We start from the raw sequence: 18,016 nt of genomic DNA, 5'->3' as shown, positions 1-18,016 counted from the left end.
CTCAGATGGAATAGAGCGGACAATGAAGCGATGTGTAGTGATTTAACATGTGGAGCACCTGAAATTATGTTGCTAAGAGCAACAGAAAAAACCCCAAAGGGTTACCAACGGGTGTGGGAATAAACTCCTTGGTCAGAGATAGAAATATAGACACAAGGAGAGTATCCACAATCCTAACCCCCACTTGCAGGGCACACGTTCAGCTTACTGCCACTAAACTGACACCTGGACGCCCTGCACAGTGAGGAAGGATTAAGCAAGCAGGTCTGAGAGTACAGCCGCAAACCTGCTGTGTTCACAGAATAGCAAAAGAACCCCAGCAGGTCAAACAACTTACTCCAGTCTTACTGCTAGGTCCGGATTGGCAGAATGAAGTACCGAATCCCAAGGCCTATTCGCAGTAAGCAACAAGTAAATACAAAGTCACAAAGTACTAGCTAACTCTCTGGAACTGACTAACAAACAAAGATTCAGCAGCATTTGCCTAGCCTGAGAGGATGGTTTATTTAGCAGGTGCTGTCCACGCCCCACTCAGACCTCACAGACTGTGAGCACAAAACCAGCGCCGGATTCCCTGCCGTGCACAGAGCCTGTAACCACTACACAGTAAAAACCCGGACCGGAGTATCAGCTGCGCTCAGGTTACTTCGCTAACACTTGCCTCCCGGTTGCCATGGCGACGTGGCAGCACAGAGCAGGAGATCCTAACAGTACCCCCCTTCTGACGAGGGGTCAAATAACCCCTACCACCGGGTTTATCGGGGAACTGCGAGAAGAAAGAGCGTATCAGTCTGGGGGCATGAAGATCACAACTGCGCACCCACGACCGCTCCTCCGGGCCATACCCCTTCCAGTGCACCAAAAATGACAGCCGACCCCGAACCATCTTGGAGTCAAGAACCCTTTCAACCACAAACTCCCTCTGACCCCGTATCAGAAGAGGAGAAGGTCTTCCACTGGAAGAAGGATTACTAACCGCCAGTTTTAAAAGGGAACAATGAAATGTTTTATTGATACCCAATGAACGGGGCAGATCTAACTGAAATGCCACGAGATTGATAACCCTGGTTATCTTATAAGGGCCGATGAACCGGGGGCCTAACTTATGAGATGGCTGTCTCAACTTCAAATTCTTGGTGGACAACCAGACGTAGTCTCCTAATTTGAAGCTGCAGGGTCTTCTCCGCTTATCAAAAACCCTTTCGGTCACTAATGACACAGACACAAGGGCTTTCTTCACTTTCCTCCAAATAACCCTAAGGACCGAAACAACAGAGGAACCACCAGGCGTGGAATCCAGGGGGTCAAAAGAATTGGCCTTAGGATGATGCCCATACACACAAAGGAAGGGAGAGATCCCTGTAGCAGAGTGAGCCGCGTTGTTATAGGCAAACTCCGCCATGGACAGATGAGCAACCCAGTCAGTATGACACTTGGAGACATAACACCTGAGGAACTGCTCCAAGGACTGGTTCACCCTCTCAGTCTGCCCATTAGACTGTGGATGGTAGCCTGACGACAAGCTCACAGAAATCTGGAGATCAGAACAAAATGCCCTCCAGAATTTGGCCACACTGGGATCCACGGTCAGAGACCACATCAAGTGGCAACCCGTGGAGGCGCACAACATGCTGCATAAATAACTCAGACAGGCGTCTGGCCGATGGCAACCCAACCAGTGGAACGAAATGCGCCATCTTCGAAAACCTGTCAACGACAACCCAAATGGCTGTCATCCCCGAGGATTTGGGCAAGTCCACCACAAAATCCATGGAAATGTGGGTCCATGGCTAAGACGGAATAGAGAGTGGATGTAATGGGCCGACAGGAACCCCTCTAGGAGTTTTATTTCGGGCACAAACGTCACATGCCCGAACCCACTGATCCACATCCCTAGCCACCGAGGGCCACCACACCGCCCTAGACAGCAACTCCCGAGTTCTGGCAATACCCGGATGCCCTGCCGACCTCTTGGCATGGAATTCCAGGAACACTCGCTGTCTTAACCTAGGAGGCACAAACAAGAGACCTACCGGAAGGTCTGGAGGAGCCTGCTCCTGTGCTCTAAGGACTAATGACAAGAGGTCCTGGGTAATGCCCACTTTAATACATGATGGGGACACAATGGGCAATGGCTCCTCGGTGGTCTCTTGAACTGGAGCAAAACTCTGCGAGAGCGCATCAGCCTTGTTGTTTTTTGACCCAGGGCGATATGTTATCAAAAAATTAAAGCGAGCAAAAAACAAAGCCCATCGTGCCTGCCTGGCATTGAGCCGCTTCGCTGACTCTAAATATGCCAGATTCTTATGGTCGGTGAGAATTGAGACCACAAACTTAGCCCCCTCAAGCCAGTGTCTCCACTCCCCGAGTGCATCCTTTATAGCCAACAATTCCCGGTTACCCACATCATAATTCATCTCGGCAGACGAAAATTTACGGGAAAAGTAAGCACAGGGATGAAGGCGATTATCAGACACCCCCATCTGAGAGAGCACTGCCCCAATACCTATCTCAGAGGCATCCACTTCTACCACAAAAGGACGCTCTGGATCTGGGTGTCGCAGCACCTTGGCCGAGACAAATGCCCTTTTGAGACGGGCAAAGGCCGCTTTGGCCTCACAAGACCAGTGAGCAACATCCGCCCCTTTCTTAGTGAGTGCCACCAAGGGGGCCACTATAGACGAAAATCCAGCGATAAACCATCTATAAAAATTTGCAAAGCCCAGAAAACGCTGAAGCGCCTTCAAACTAGTGGGCTGCACCCAATCCAGGACTGCCTGTACCTTAGAACCCTCCATTTGGAAACCTTCTGAGGAGATAATATACCCTAGAAATGCGATTTGCTGGACTTCAAACTCGCACTTCTCCAGCTTCGCCCCAAGCTGGTGGCTCTGAGTTTCTGGAGGACTAAGCGTACATGCTTCCGATGTTCCTCCAGGGAATGAGAGAAGATTAGGATGTCATCTAGATAAACAACTAAGAATCTATCCAAATATTCCCTGAGCACATCGTTCATGAATTCCTGGAAGACTGCCGGGGCATTAGAGAGCCCAAAAGGCATCACCAAATATTCATAATGCCCTGAGTGGGTATTAAAGGCAGTCTTCCATTCATCCCCCTCTCTTATTCGGATTAGATTGTAAGCACCGCGTAGGTCAATCTTAGAAAAAATGGTGGCAGTACGAAGCTGGTCAAACAAAACCGAAATGAGAGGCAGTGGGTACGAGTTTTTAATCGTGATACGGTTCAATTCCCTGAAGTCGATGCAGGGTCGCAACGAACCGTCCTTTTTACCCACGAAAAAGAACCCCGACCCAACTGGGGACTGCGAGGGTCTGATAAATCCCTTAGCCAAGTTCTCCTGAATGTACTCTGCCATAGCCTGAGTCTCAGGACGTGACAGGGAGTACAACCTGCTCTTGGGAAGCTTAGCATCCGGCAACAAATCAATGGCACAGTCACAGGGGCGATGGGGAGGTAGTACCTCCGCAACTTTTTTGGAGAACACATCCGCAAAATCTGCATAACATCCTGGCAATCCTGGCAAACTTAGCTGCGAGAGACTGACTGGAAGGCTCAAGCAACTCCAGAAACAATCACTACCCCAACTAAGAATCTCCCCAGAGACCCAGTCAAATTGAGGGTTATGGGCCCTTAACCAGGGTAACCCCAAAACCAATGGGGCAAAAGAACAGACAGTTACATAAAAAGACAATTTTTCAGAGTGTGTGGCTCCAATAAACAAAGGAATTTGGCTGGTGCAGGAGGTAATTTTACCCTGGGTCAATGGTTCCCCGTTTAACCCACAGATCTCAATCTCTGATGCCAAAGGTACTGAGGGAACAGAGTGTTCCAGGGCGAATTGACGGTCCATGAAAACCCCATCGGCCCCACTGTCAACAAAGGCCTCAGTCTTGACAGTTTGACCGAGGATCTCCAAAGTCACCGGAATGAGAAAAGTCTTTTTGGGAAATTCTGACTTCTGGCCTGACAGGATATTTCCCATCACCCTCAGGCCCTGAAGTTTTCTGTTTTTTCTGGGCATGATACTACAACATGACCTTTATTCCCACAGTACAAACACAAACCCTGCTGTCTCCTCCGCGTCTTCTCACGCGAGGAGAGGCGGGTAGCCCCAATCCGCATAGGCTCCTCGGAATATTCCTCAAAGTCTGAGGTTCCCTCGGGAAAAAAGGAAACTGCGGTCTCCCTTTCAAGCCTACGCTCTCTCACCCGTCTATCCACCCGGATGGATAACTGTATGAGCTGATCTAAGCTATCAGGCGAGGGATATTGTACCAGTTGGTCCTTTATCTGGTCAGAAAGGCCCCTTCGGTACTGGTTTCTCAGGGCTGGGTCATTCCACTGGGTATCATGAGCCAACCTCCGAAACTCCGTACTATAAACCTCAGCTGGCCGTCGCCCTTGCTTAAGAACCGTAATCTGAGCCTCGGCTGAAGCCATCTTGTCAGGGTCATCATACAAAATGCCCAGTGCCGTAAAAAAAGCATCAACACTTTTAAGCGACGGACAGTCAGGCTGTAACCCATATGCCCAGACCTGTGGGTCTCCTTGTAGCAAGGAAATCACCATGCCCACCCGCTGTATCTCCGACCCAGAAGACTGGGGCCTAAGCCTGAAATATAGCTTACAGCTCTCCTTGAAACAAAAGAACTGCGAGCGATCTCCAGAAAAGCGATCCGGGAGATTTACTTTCGGCTCCTTAACCCCTGAACTTGCTGATGCTGCTGCGGGAGCTCCGCTAGCGGCCTGCGGGGTGTTCATTTTAATGGACATCTCATTAAATTGTCGAGTCAGGACCTGCACCTGATCGACCACCTGTTGCAAAGTATTTTGAGGGGTATGCTCCATATTCCCACAAAATTTCAACAGGAGTAAGGCTGCTGAATATGTTACGCACACCAGTGCTAACAGGAGTATACCGGTGTAAGAACAGAGCGGGAAGCGAAGCAAACGAACTCACAGACAGTATAACATAACATACACAGGAGGTGATGGAATAACTAATAAACACAAAGTGAACGGAGAAGCCCAAAGGCTCAGGAATTGGGTGTCTCCCTAGTGTCAGGAATGCTCAGATGGAATAGAGCGGACAATGAAGCGATGTGTAGTAATTTAACAGGTGGAGCACCTGAAATGATGTTGCTAAGAGCAACAGAAAAAACCCCAAAGGGTTACCAACGGGTGTGGGAATAAACTCCTTGGTCAGAGATAGAAATATAGACACAAGGAGAGTATCCACAATCCTAACCCCCACTTGCAGGGCACAGGTTCAGCTTACTGCCACTAAACTGACACCTGGACGCCCTGCACAGTGAGGGAGGATTAAACAAGCAGGTCTGAGAGTACAGCCGCAAACCTGCTGGGTTCACAGAATAGCAAAAGAACCCCAGCAGGTCAAACAACTGACTCCAGTCTTACTGCTAGGTCCGGATTGGCAGAATGAAGTACCGAATCCCAAGGCCTATTCGCAGTAAGCAACAAGTAAATACAAAGTCACAAAGTACTAGCTAACTCTCTGGAACTGACTAACAAACAAAGATTCAGCAGCATTTGCCTAGCCTGAGAGGATGGTTTATATAGCAGGTGCTGTCCACGCCCCACTCAGACCTCACAGACTGTGAGCACAAAACCAGCGCCGGATTCCCTGCCGTGCACAGAGCCTGTAACCACTACACAGTAAAAACCCGGACCGGAGTATCAGCTGCGCTCAGGTTACTTCGCTAACACTTGCCTCCCGGTTGCCATAGTGACGTGGCAGCACAGAGCAGGAGATCCTAACAATTATATACTGGTGGTCAGAAAACTGTGCAAAACTGAAATGCACCACAAGTATGGATGGATAGTATACTTGACGACACAGAGGTAGGTAGAGCAGGGGCCTTCTGTACCATATTGCTATATAGTATATACTGGTGGTCAGCAAACTGTGCAAAACTGAAATGCACCACAGGTATGGATGGATAGTATACTTGACGACACAGAGGTAGGTAGAGCAGTGGCCTACTGTACCGTACTGCTATATATTATATACTGGTGGTCAGCAAACTGTGCAAAACTGAAATGCACCACAGGTATGGATGGATAGTATACTTGACGACACAGAGGTATGTAGAGCAGTGGCCTTCTGTACCGTACTGCTATATAGTTATACTGGTGGTCAGCAAACTGTGCAAAACTGAAATGCACCACAGGTATGGATGGATAGTATACTTGACGACACAGAGGTAGGTAGAGCAGTGGCCTTCTGTACCGTACTGCTTTATAGTATACACTGGTGGTCAGCAAACTGTGCAAAACTGAAATGCACCACATGTATGGATGGATAGTATACTTGACGACACAGAGGTCGGTAAAGCAGTGGACTACTGTACCGTACTGCTATGTATATAGTTATACTGGTGGTCAGCAAAATTCTGCACTGTCCTCCTACTATATACTACAATGCAGCACAGAAATGGAGCGTTTTTCAGGCAGAGAACGTATAATACTGGTGGTCACTGGTCAGCAAAACTCTGCACCGTCCTCCTACTATATAATACTGCTGGTCCCCAGTCCCCACAATAAAGCAATTAGCACACTGAGCACAGATATTTGCAGCACACTGAGCACAGTCAGATATGGAGCGTTTTTCAGGCAGAGAATGTAGATATTTGCACTTGCAGCACACTGAGCACAGATATTTGCAGCACTTTGAGCACAGATATTTGCAGCACAATTTGCAGCCCACTGAACATAGAAACTGAGAGGACGCCAGCCACGTCCTCTCACAATCATCTCCAATGCACGAGTGAAAAATGGCGGCGACGCGCGGCTCCTTATATAGAATACGAATCTCGCGAGAATCCGACCGCGGGATGATGACGTTCGGGCGCGCTCGGGTTAACCGAGCAAGGCGGGAGGATCCGAGTCTGCCTCGGACCCGTGTAAAATGGGTGAAGTTCGGGGGGGTTCGGATCCTGAGGATCCGAACCCGCTCATCACTAGTAATTTTACCAAGAAAGCTTTGTAACACTGCTATGTATTCATTGTACCTGTTTCTGTAAGCACATTTTTACCTTCCTTTACTGGATGCTGTACTAGAGGTTCTCTGCAATATTTTTCATTTAAATGTATGTGAAGTTTGTTGACCAGTCTAAAGGGCTTCAGACTGCGATCGCTGCAGCGAGTGTGCACCCTGGGAGCCCAGTGAGATGTTATCAGCATCTCAGGTCTATCTCAGGCAGAGGCGGTCTTGGGGCGGGAGGGGGCGTGCCAACAGCATTAGAACACCATTGGCGGGGCATGCTCCGTACAATGTAGGTGTGTCCGGACCGTTGGGGGGGCGGGCCACAGCAGCTGCTTGTCATCACATGCAGCTGCTGCGACCTGGGACGCAGCGAGTAGCGGCCTGCCAGCGAGCAGGAGCTGCGCTGGCAGGGAGCTACTCGCCAGGTGCAAAAGCATCGCTGGCGTGTTTGCTTTTGCACCTGTGCAGGGCGGTTAGGCCTGACGTGCGGGGCAGACTAGCCCTGCGATGGGCGTCCCCCCGCATGTCAGTGTAAATTATCGTAGATGTGCTAAAATTAGCACATCTACGATCAGATCTGAATTAACCCCACTGTTCCAAAATACACCAACAGCTCGAGTCTGTTCAGCTGTTCCTCATCTGTCTGTACACTATGGGGACAATGCAGAGTTGCAGCACAAGTCTATTTTGCAGATGTATCTTGCAGGCTTTCACATTGTGAGTGCTCCATAGTCAATCATACACATCAATAGATAATTCAAAGTTGTACTAAACCCAGTTGCATTTCCACTTGTGGGTGAAGTGACATAACTTGCTGGTAATAAGCATGCACATGTAGATACATTTATAAGGGGGCATGATTTCAGACGGATCTGTTGAACCAGGAAATTGCGGGAGAATCATATTTTTTGGATATCCCCCTGCACCCCTGGAAGAGCAGGCAGATCTACAGCATCCTGCCCGCACCATAGAGAAATGGGCAGGATGGAGATATAATCCCCGGCATTCAGGTGTCCATAGAGAGGGGCTAAAATGTTCTGAGCACGCCCACCTCCCCCCCAGGAGCAGCGGGATGCTACCGGGAAGCAGAGATCTGGATGAGTGAGTGTGAGATGTTGCAGCCGGAGAAAGAACACCGCCAGGCCAGGTGAAAGGGGCGGATGCCGTGGCCATCTTGTGCAGTGAGTAACTGCTGAAACAGGTTGAGATAGTGAACATCTCTACTACAGAGTTCTGAGTGAGTACATTGAGACTGATATCGGCACAAACCACGGGCAAGCCAAGCACCCAGCCCAAGTATCCAATTTGTCATACACTGCAATGTAAAAAGCACATACAGCATAGCACAATATGTTCCAAGTCAGTCCCTGTTGGAGAATTGCAAAGACAACCACCTTATGCTTAAACACTGTTGGGAACCAAGGGACTGATTAATTTATGCAAGTGAGAGTGAGTTACTTTATCTAGAGACAGAGACTGAGTTTACTTGCCCCAAGGATCCCTTATTTTTAAGCAAGCTATGTTTGACAAGTTACACTACAATCCCTTCGCTAGATGCATCCTCATGGAATAAGAAGAGATACAGTGACATTCTTACAACTCCAGATTACTAGTGTACATGTGTACCATTTCCCCCCCCCCCTGCCCCCCCCACACCCCCCACACACACCCATGGCAAAGATGTAGCACCACAGGATTTTAAAAGAGCTTCAAAATTATTTGACGGTGAAGATTATCATAACTTGGTTAGGGAAAGCTAGAAATTTAGCAAATTTATTGTTATTGAAAAGTGTGTTTTTCATTACTCTTCTCATGACCACATTATAGTTTGTGATTATAATATGCCAATCTCTGTGATCCAATTGATTGTCTTTTGCATTTTTTAATGATCCAATGTGATGTGAACTGTAGTCAATTGTCCTCTCTTTGGGCCAGATGTACTAAGCTTGAAAAGTGATAAATATCACTGTGATAAAGCACCAGCCAATCGGCTCCTAACTGTCATTTTTCAAACACAGCCTGTGACATGGCAGTTAGAAGCCGAATGGCTGGTGCTTTATCACAGTGATATTTATCACTTTTCAGGCTTAGTACATCTCCCCCATTATCTTCTTTTTATGTCCTATTCTTCTTGTGATTATTTAATATTTTGTGCCAATTAACCAATCATCATGTTCAATCCAGAATTCATTGCGGCTCAATAAAAAGACATCCTGTTGGAATTGCTGACTCACTCCTGTTTCATATCAATCTATCCTACTTCTCTGAGCAAGGTACTACAAAACAATGTATGGGAGAAACATTTCAGGAGAAAGGTCTGTCACATAGCCACCCAACACCTGTGATGCCTCTATCAACCACTTAGACATACTCACCAAGCCCGGTGTCTTACAGGATCACTATAGGGCTGCTGGAATTGTGACACCTTATTACGCCGCTTACAGACAACACTGTGCACAATTTATTTTTGAACATCAGCTATAGCTTTTGTGGGATTCTAGCAGTTGTCCCTGGCATTGCCTGGTGTTTTCTCTCTCACAGCTTTCCCATCTCTTTCTCTTTCCCTATCTGACACTCTTCCCTTTTTTCCCCCTCTTATTCATGAAAATGTATCCTGCTATATATGATGGGAGATAACCGTTATTTCAAGAGACACTGCTGCATTTAAAGTATAAAACAGCACTGCAGGAATAGAGTTTCTGCATATTAAGGGCCCCATCTGTGCACACAATGGTTCTCAAATACAGCCCGGTTTGTAATGGTTAAAACTGCTTTATCATCTCTGTAACATTTCATTGTATCCTGGACACCACCAACCAGCAGGGGCATAAATATAGTATACAGTGGAAGGTGATTGCCTCCGGGCGTCAGTCATGAAGTGGGCATCCTGTAATAACTGGCCTGTAATAACTTATTTGTGGTACCACATGTGCACAGTAACACATGTGCACAGCTTCAGTCTAAGACACAAGTTATCAACAACACAATAAAAGTGCAATAAATATATCACCTGATATCCTGCATCAAAATCCAATGGTGTAGATGAATTTCTGAAAACAAATCCTATGCCTCCATCCACATCAAAAAACCATCCATTTGGTGTTGGGCCAGATGATTGTGACTGAACTGAATACTGTTAAAACATTACAGGTTTTAAGTCTACCAATTAATATGGTAGATATCAGAAAGTAGTGTTACTTTTTGTTTGAAAAGAGAAAACATTAATTGACCCAAACTATTTTTATATAATTTTCTCTTTGTAGTATTCAAAATGTGTTTATTGTTACAGTATTGGGGTCATTCCGAGTTGATCGTAGCTGTGGTAAATTTAGCACAGCTACGATCATCTTCCCTGACATGCAGGGGGACGCCTAGCACAGAGCTAGTTCGCCCCGCATGTCAGTCCGGCCCCCTTCCCCGCACAAATACAAAGCATCGCACAGCGGCGATGCTTTTATATTTGTGGAGTAACTACCGGCCAGCACAGCTCCTGCAGCTGGCCGGGAGTTGATCATCGCTGCCACTGGCCGTAGCGGCTGCGTGAGACGTCATGCAGCCGCCGCGGCCCGCCCCCCTAATGGTCCGGCAATGCCTGCGTTGGCCAGACTGCGCCCCCTAAATGGCGGTTTAACGCCGCAGTACAGCCCCCTCACGCCCTGCGATCGCCTCTGCTTGTCAATCAGGCAGAGGAGATTGCTACTGAACGACGGCCTTCGGCCGTCCAGCATGCGCCAACACACTGCGGCACCGGCGCATGCGCAATTCTGACCCGATCGCTGCACTGCGATAAACTGCAGTGAGCGATCGGGTCGGAATGACCCCCATAGTGTGTTCAAATGTATTTTATTAATTAGTAGACTATACAAAAAATATTAATAGAATTTCAGCAAAGAATAGTCTAATACCGTATGTGTGTTCCAAATAATATTTAGATCTAAACCTCCAAGGAAGTGACTACTAATTGTGGTTCTTACCTTTAATTTGTCACCAGAGTCAGAATCTTTTGCAGGTACTTGATAAATTGGATTGAACATTGGGAAATTCTCATCAATAGACTTCTTATCTTAAAAAAAAAAAAAAAGTTAATTTCCATCAGATAGTTTTTTCTTCAATTAAACTTATACAAGGATCACATCAAGCAACACAGAGTTTGATTTACTTAAGTTAAAATGATAGGATTTCATAGTACAGGTTGAGTATCCCATATCCACATATTCCGAAATACGTAATATTCCGAAATACGGACTTTTTTGAGTGAGAATGAGATAGTGAAAACTTTGTTTTTTGATGGCTCAATGTACACAAACTTTGTTTAATACACAAAGTTATTAAAAATATTGTATTAAATGACCTTCAGGCTGTGTGTATAAGGTGTATATGGAACATAAATTAATTGTGTGAATGTACTTACATGAAACATAAATGCATTCTGTGCTTAGACTTAGGTCCCATCACCATGATATCTCATTATGGTATGCAATTATTCCAAAATACGGAAAAATCCCATATCCAAAATACCTCTGGTCCCAAGCATTTTGGATAAGGGATACTCAACCTGTAATTACCATTCTGGTGTAGCATTACAATGATACATGTATGTAGCCAACGTAGGGCCTAATTCAGACCTGATCGATAGGCTCCATTTTCATACAGTGGGTGATCATGTCTAAACTGCACATGCGTATGCACCGCAATGCACAGGCGTGTAGCACGGGTACAAAGCGGTTCGCCGCTCAGCAATGAGTTTGTGCAAAGGATCCATTCGCACAGGCGTTTGCAAGGAGATTGACAGGAAGAAGGCGTTTGTGGGTGTCAACTGACCATTTTCTGGGAGTGTTGGGAAAAACACAGGCGTGTCCAAGCGTTTGCAGGGAGGGTTCCTGTTGTTAATTCCGGTCCCGGACAGGCTGAAGTGTTCGCAGTGGCTGAGCAAGTCCTGGGCTACTAAGACTGCACAAAATCTGTTTGTACAGCTCTGCTACACATGCAGTCGCACACTTGCAAAGAGAAAATACACTCTCCTATGGGCGGCGACCATGCGAACACAGGACTGCAAAAAAACTCTAGCGATCGAACAGGGGAGGGGGGTGTTCTGAGTACCCAGAAATCCCCCCTGCAGGACCAATTATTTTTCTGTACAGAGCAGTATGCAGCGGCCCATGATTTAAGCCCCGCGCCACCTATTTCAAAGACCCACGATTCACGGTTTGTTCAGTAGATTCCTCCGTCCAGCATCACTACAGCTCACTGTCGGTCAGGTCAGGATCCTGACGGTCAGAATCCAGGCTGTCAAAAGACCGTCATCGGAATACCAACAGTGATCAGAATGCCGATGCCAGCATCCCAAATAGGATCACAACGCCGGCATCCCGACAGCAGGGATCCTGATGGAATCACTGCTTGAACATTGCAGAGGTAAGCCATGGGTGTGTGTGTGGGGACGGGTTAGGCACCACCAGGTAGGGTTAGGGTTAGGCTGCATTAACGGAGGGTTAGGGGTTAAGGGGATGAGGGGTAGCTTGTCTTAAAGTTTCATAGTGTGGGTTGAGATGTCGTTGTGAACTACCCGGTCTTTGATTTTATACAATGGTAAGATCATTGTTACCTTTAGTACTTGAAGTTTCTTGTCCTTTGTGACAATTGGCCAGACCCTTCTTGCTGTGGTAAGTAATTAGTCACTTACAGTCGTAAATTCCTGGGACCAGATCACCTTATTTGAGATGTGCGGCTGGCACTTTTCGTGTTTTGTGTTTTGGTTTTGGTTCTAATTCCACTTTCGTGTTTTGGTTTTGGCTTAGTTTTGCCAAAACCGCCCTTTCGTGTTTTGGTTTTGATTTTGGATCTGGATGATTTTTTAAAAAAACACATAAAAACAGCTAAAATTACAGAATTTGGGAGTAATTTTGCTCATACGGTATTATTAACCTCAATAACAATAATTTCCACTCATTTCCAGTCTATTCTGAACACATCACACCTCACTATATTGTTTTTAGGCCTAAAAGTTGCACCGAGGTGGCTGTATGACTAAGCTAAGCGACACAAGTATGCGGCAAACACCTGGCCCATCTAGGAGTGGCACTGCAGTTACAGACAGGGTGGCACTATTCATAAACTAGTCCCCAAACAGCACATGATGCAAAGAAGAAAAAGAGGTGCAATGAGGTAGCTGGATGGCAAAGCTAAGCGACACAAGTGTGCGGCACAAACACCTGGCCCATCTAGGAGTGGCACTGCAGTTACAGACAGGATGGCACGTAAAAAAACTAGTCCCCAAACAGCACATGATGCAAAGAAGAAAAAGAGGTGCAAGATGGCATTGTCCTTGGGCCCTCCCACCCACCCTTTTGTTGTCTAAACAGGACATGGACACTTTAACAAACCAATCATTTTAGCGACAGGGTCTGCCACACGACTGTGGCTGAAATGACTGGTTGGTTTGGGCCCCCACCAAAAAAAGAAGCAATCAATCTCTCCTTGCACAAATTGGCTCTACAGAGGCAAGATGTCGACCTCATCATCATCCTCCGATTTCTCACCCCTTTCACTGTGTACATCCTCCTCACTGAGTATTATTTCGGCCCCCCTGGAATCCACCATCACAGGTCCCTGTGTACTTTTTGGAGGCAATTGCTGGTAAAGGTCTTCCCGGAGAATTTATTATTCAGTTTGATGAACATAATCTTCTCCACATTTAGTAGAAGTAACCTCCTACGCCGATCGCTGACAAGGTTACCAGCTGCACTAAACACTCTTTTGGAGTACACACTGGAGGGGGGGCAAGTTAGGTAAAATAAAGCCAGTTTGTGCAAGGGCCTCCAAATGGCCTCTTTTTCCTGCCAGTGTACGTATGGACTGTCTGACATGCCTACTTGGATGCTGTCACTCATATAATCCTCCACCATTCTTTCAATGGTGACAGAATCATCATATGCAGTGACTTTAGACATGTCAGTAATTGTTGGCAGGTCCTTCAGTCCGGACCAGATGTCAGCTTTCGCTCCTGACTTCCCTGCATCACCACCAGCGGGTGGGCTAGGAAATGTTATCCTTTTCCTTGCAGCCCCAGTGGTGGGAGAAATTGAAGGAGGAGCTGTTGACGGGTCACGTTCTGCTTGAGTTGACAATTTACTAACCAGCAGGTCTTTGCACCTCTGTGCACTTGTGTCTGCTGGAAAGAGTGATACAACGTAGGTTTAAACCTAGGATCGAGCACGGTGGCCAAAATGTAGTGCTCTGATTTCAATAGATTGACCACCCTTGAATCCTGGTAAAGCGAATGAAGGGCTCCATCCACAAGTCCCACATACCTTGCGGAATCGCTCCATCTTAGCTCCTCCTACAATTTATGCAGCTGCTTCTGCAAAAGCCTGATGAGGGGAAGGACCTGACTCAAGCTGGCAGTGTCTGAACTGACTTCACGTGTGGCAAGTTCGAAGGGTTGGAGAACCTTGCACAAGATGGAAATCATTCTCCACTGCGCTTGAGTCCACCTTTGCCTATATCGTATGTGGATGTATAGACTTGAATGGCCTTTTGCTGCTCCTCCATCCTCTGAAGCATAGAGAGTGTTGAATTCCACCTCGTTACCACCTCTTGCTTCAGTTGATGGCGGGGCAGGTTAACACAGAAACATAGATACATAGAAACATAGAATTTGACGGCAGATAAGAACCACTTGGCCCATCTAGTCTGCCCCTTTTACTTTTTATCCTTTAGGTAATCTCAACCATTTTTAAACCTTAATTCTTTGTAAGGATATTCATATGCCTATCCCAAGCATGTTTAAATTGCTCTACAATCTTAGCCTCTACCACCTCTGATGGGAGGCTATTCCACTTATCCACTACCCTTTCTGTGAAGTAATTTTTCCTTAAATTTCCCCTGAACCTGCCTCCCTCCAGTTTCAGTGTATGTCCTCGAGTTCTAATACTTCTCTTCCTTTGAATAATGTTTCCCTCCTGAACTTTGTTAAAACCTTTGGTATATTTGAAAGTTTCTATCATGTCTCCCCTTTCCGTTCTCTCCTCCATACTATACATGTTAAGATCTTTTAGCCTTTCCGGGTAAGTTTTGTGATGTAGGCCATGCACCATTTTAGTTGCCCTTCTTTGCACATTCTCTAATGTATTTATATCCTTCTGGAGATACAGTATGGTCTCCAGAAAAGGACACAGTATTCCAGATGAGGCCGCACCAATGACCTATACAGTGGCATTATTACTTCTCTTTTCCTGCTACTGATTCCTCTTCCTATGCAACCAAGCATCTGACTTGCCTTTCTCATTGCTTTGTTGCATTGCTTTCCTGCCTTTAAGTCACTTGAACTAGTGACTCCTAAATCCCTTTCCTCCTCAGTAGTTTCATTATAGTACTCTTGATACTATATTTAGCCTTTGGGTTTTTGAGACCCAAGTGCATGATTTTGCATTTTTTAGCATTAAACTGTAGTTGCCATGTTCTTGACCATTTTTAAAGTCTAGCTAGGTCATCAATCATTTGTTTTACCCCTCCTGGTGTGTCTACCCTGTTGCATATCTTTGTATCATCTGCAAAAAGGCATACTTTCCCTTCAATACCATTTGCAATGTCACCAACAAATATATTAAAGAGAACTGGTCTGAGTACAGATCCCTGGGGTACTCCACTGGTAACATTTCCCTCCACAGATTGCACTCCATTTACTACAACTGTCTGTTTCCTATCCTTCAACCAGTTTCTAATCCATTTAACTGTTTTATAATCCACCCCCACACTTTCAAGTTTATTTAGCAGTCTGCGATGTGGGACAGTGTCAAATGCCTTACTAAAGTCTAGATATGCTACATCTACAGCTCCCCCTTAATCTATTATTTTCATCACAGAGTCAAAAAAGTCAATAAGATTTGTTTGGCATGATCTCCCTCCAGTAAATCCATGTGGTTTTGGATCCTGTAACTTGTTTGATTTAAGATATTCCACAACTTTTTATTTTAGTAGTTTTTCCATTACTTTCCCTACTACTGATGTAAGGCTTACTGGTTTGTAGTTACTTGCTTCTTCCTTGCTTCCACTTTTGTACAGTGGAACTACATTTGCCCTTTTCCAGTCCTCTGGAATGGCACCTGTATTTAGTGACTGGTTAAATAATTCTGTTAATGGTGCCACCAGCACATCTTTTAGCTCTTTTAGTATCCTTGGGTGTATCCCATCTGGCCCCATTGATTTATCCACTTTTATTTTTGAAAGTTCAGTTAGGACATTCTCCTCTGTAAATGTACTTTCATCTACCTTAGTTTTATGAATGCCCTTGCAACTTAACTCTGGCCCCTTCCCTTCTCCTTCTGTAGTAAATACTGAGCAAAAATAATTATTTAGGTGATCTGCTATTGCCTTGTCTCCCTCCACCATATTCTCACTCTCTGTCTTAAGACTTATTATTCCTCCATTTGATTTTCTCCTTTCATTTATATACTTAAAAAAAGTTTTGCCCACTTTATCTACTGACTGGGCCATTTTCTCCTCAGCTTCTGCCTTTGCACGTCTGATCACTTTCTTAGCATCCTTCCATCTGTCAAGATACACCTCTTTGTCATTATTAGGGGCTCTTTGTTGGGGCTTGTATTTTTAAGCGCTGCTTGGTTTTGTAAGTGTGAGTTGTAAACAGCAAAAGGTGAGTTCTGATTATTCTCTGTCTATCCATATAGGGATAGTAATATTGTGAGAGAAAGTTAATCTGAATCTGATTGTTTGTATCTATACTGTTTATTTTTTGTGTTTATATCTTTACTGGGGTTTTTTTTAGGAGGGAAAAAAAAGTGTGAGATGAAATGCCAGAGGGAGGGGGTTAAATCAGGTGTGAGTAATCAGGAGGAGGAGGGGCTGACTAAATCAGCTGGCTGTGCCTATATAAGCAGTGATTAGACTCTTTGGAGCTTGCTCTTTGTAGGGGCTTGTATTTTTAAGTGCTGCTTGGATTTGTAAGTGTGAGTTGTAAACAGCAAAAGGTGAGTTAGAATACAGAAAAAAGTGAGTTTTATAATACACAATCAGGAACACACATTTGCAGTACCATTAAACTTCTGGTGAGGCTGCAAGGGGCTGACCTTGTGAGTGAGAGGGTCTCTTACTTGGAGTAGCAGAGGGGCTGTGATTGTGCGTGTGTGAGGGGCATTTTTTCTTTTCTTTTTTTAGCAGGAGCTGGAAGCCGAGTGAAAAGGAGGTGCAGTGAGCTGGAACAACTGCAACTGCTAAGTGGAGTATAGGTGCTGCAGGCGGGAGAGTACTACGGCTGCATAAAAGTGAAGGACCAAGAACCGCACAAAGATAGATAAGTATAAGCCAGCTTAATTATTGTATAGGTGAGATTGTTTGTCTTCTACTTTTTATTTTTGCTGCTTTTTCTTTGAGAGTAACAGGGAGTTAGACCTTACAATCAATATGGGAGGGGCTGTGATTGGGGACCTCACTCAGTGCATGTCGTGCAAGATGTATGCACACCTGGAGCTACCGGCCCAGTGTGATTACATCTGCATGAGGTGTGTGCGAACGGTTGCCCTGGAAGCCCAGGTAACTGATCTAGAGCAAACCGTTACGCGACTGAGGGAGATTCACAATCTTGAGCGTAGTTTAGACAGAACGGTGGAGGAGTTGCGGGAGGGGTCACTGGTAGAAGAGGATGATCAGGCAGCCAGCTGGGTCACAGTTAGAAGGAAGAAAAAGAGGGGGAGGCTCGACATCTCCGAACTATCAAACCCGAACAAATTTGCCCGACTGGATGAGGAATCGGAGGATGATAGTGAAGAAATGACGGTGCCAGAGGAGACTGCTCCCTCTAGCACCCAGAGGAGCGGTCCCTCTGGCGCGGTTGGGATAAAAGATAGTGAGGTACCTAGTCAGATGGTGGTGGTAGGGGATTCTATTATCAGGAAGGCAGATAGGGCAATCTGCTACCGGGACCGTGATCGCCGTACAGTCTGTTGTCTCCCGGGTGCTCGGGTACGGCAC

The 18,016-nt window shown here is 46.0% G+C and overlaps 1 protein-coding gene across 2 annotated transcripts in view; it reads right to left on the bottom strand.

The window, feature by feature from the left end:
- The window catches only part of LOC134932483 (cadherin-related family member 4-like), a 298,616-nt gene that overhangs the window by 229,414 nt on the left and 51,186 nt on the right, over positions 1 to 18,016 (bottom strand). For both annotated transcript variants that reach the window (XM_063926947.1, XM_063926948.1), the window contains exons 4-5: positions 11,005 to 11,093; positions 10,041 to 10,163 (exon numbers count right to left, since the gene is read on the bottom strand). In XM_063926947.1, coding sequence (XP_063783017.1) covers positions 10,041 to 10,163; positions 11,005 to 11,093 — 212 coding nt within the window. The remainder of the gene's footprint in view (positions 1 to 10,040; positions 10,164 to 11,004; positions 11,094 to 18,016) is intronic.

Source organism: Pseudophryne corroboree, chromosome 6, assembly GCF_028390025.1.
Source record: "Pseudophryne corroboree isolate aPseCor3 chromosome 6, aPseCor3.hap2, whole genome shotgun sequence".
In the NCBI taxonomy this organism is placed as follows: domain Eukaryota; kingdom Metazoa; phylum Chordata; class Amphibia; order Anura; family Myobatrachidae; genus Pseudophryne; species Pseudophryne corroboree.
The sequence above is the reverse complement of the archived record's forward strand: the minus strand, read 5'-3'. Positions and strand labels throughout refer to the sequence as shown.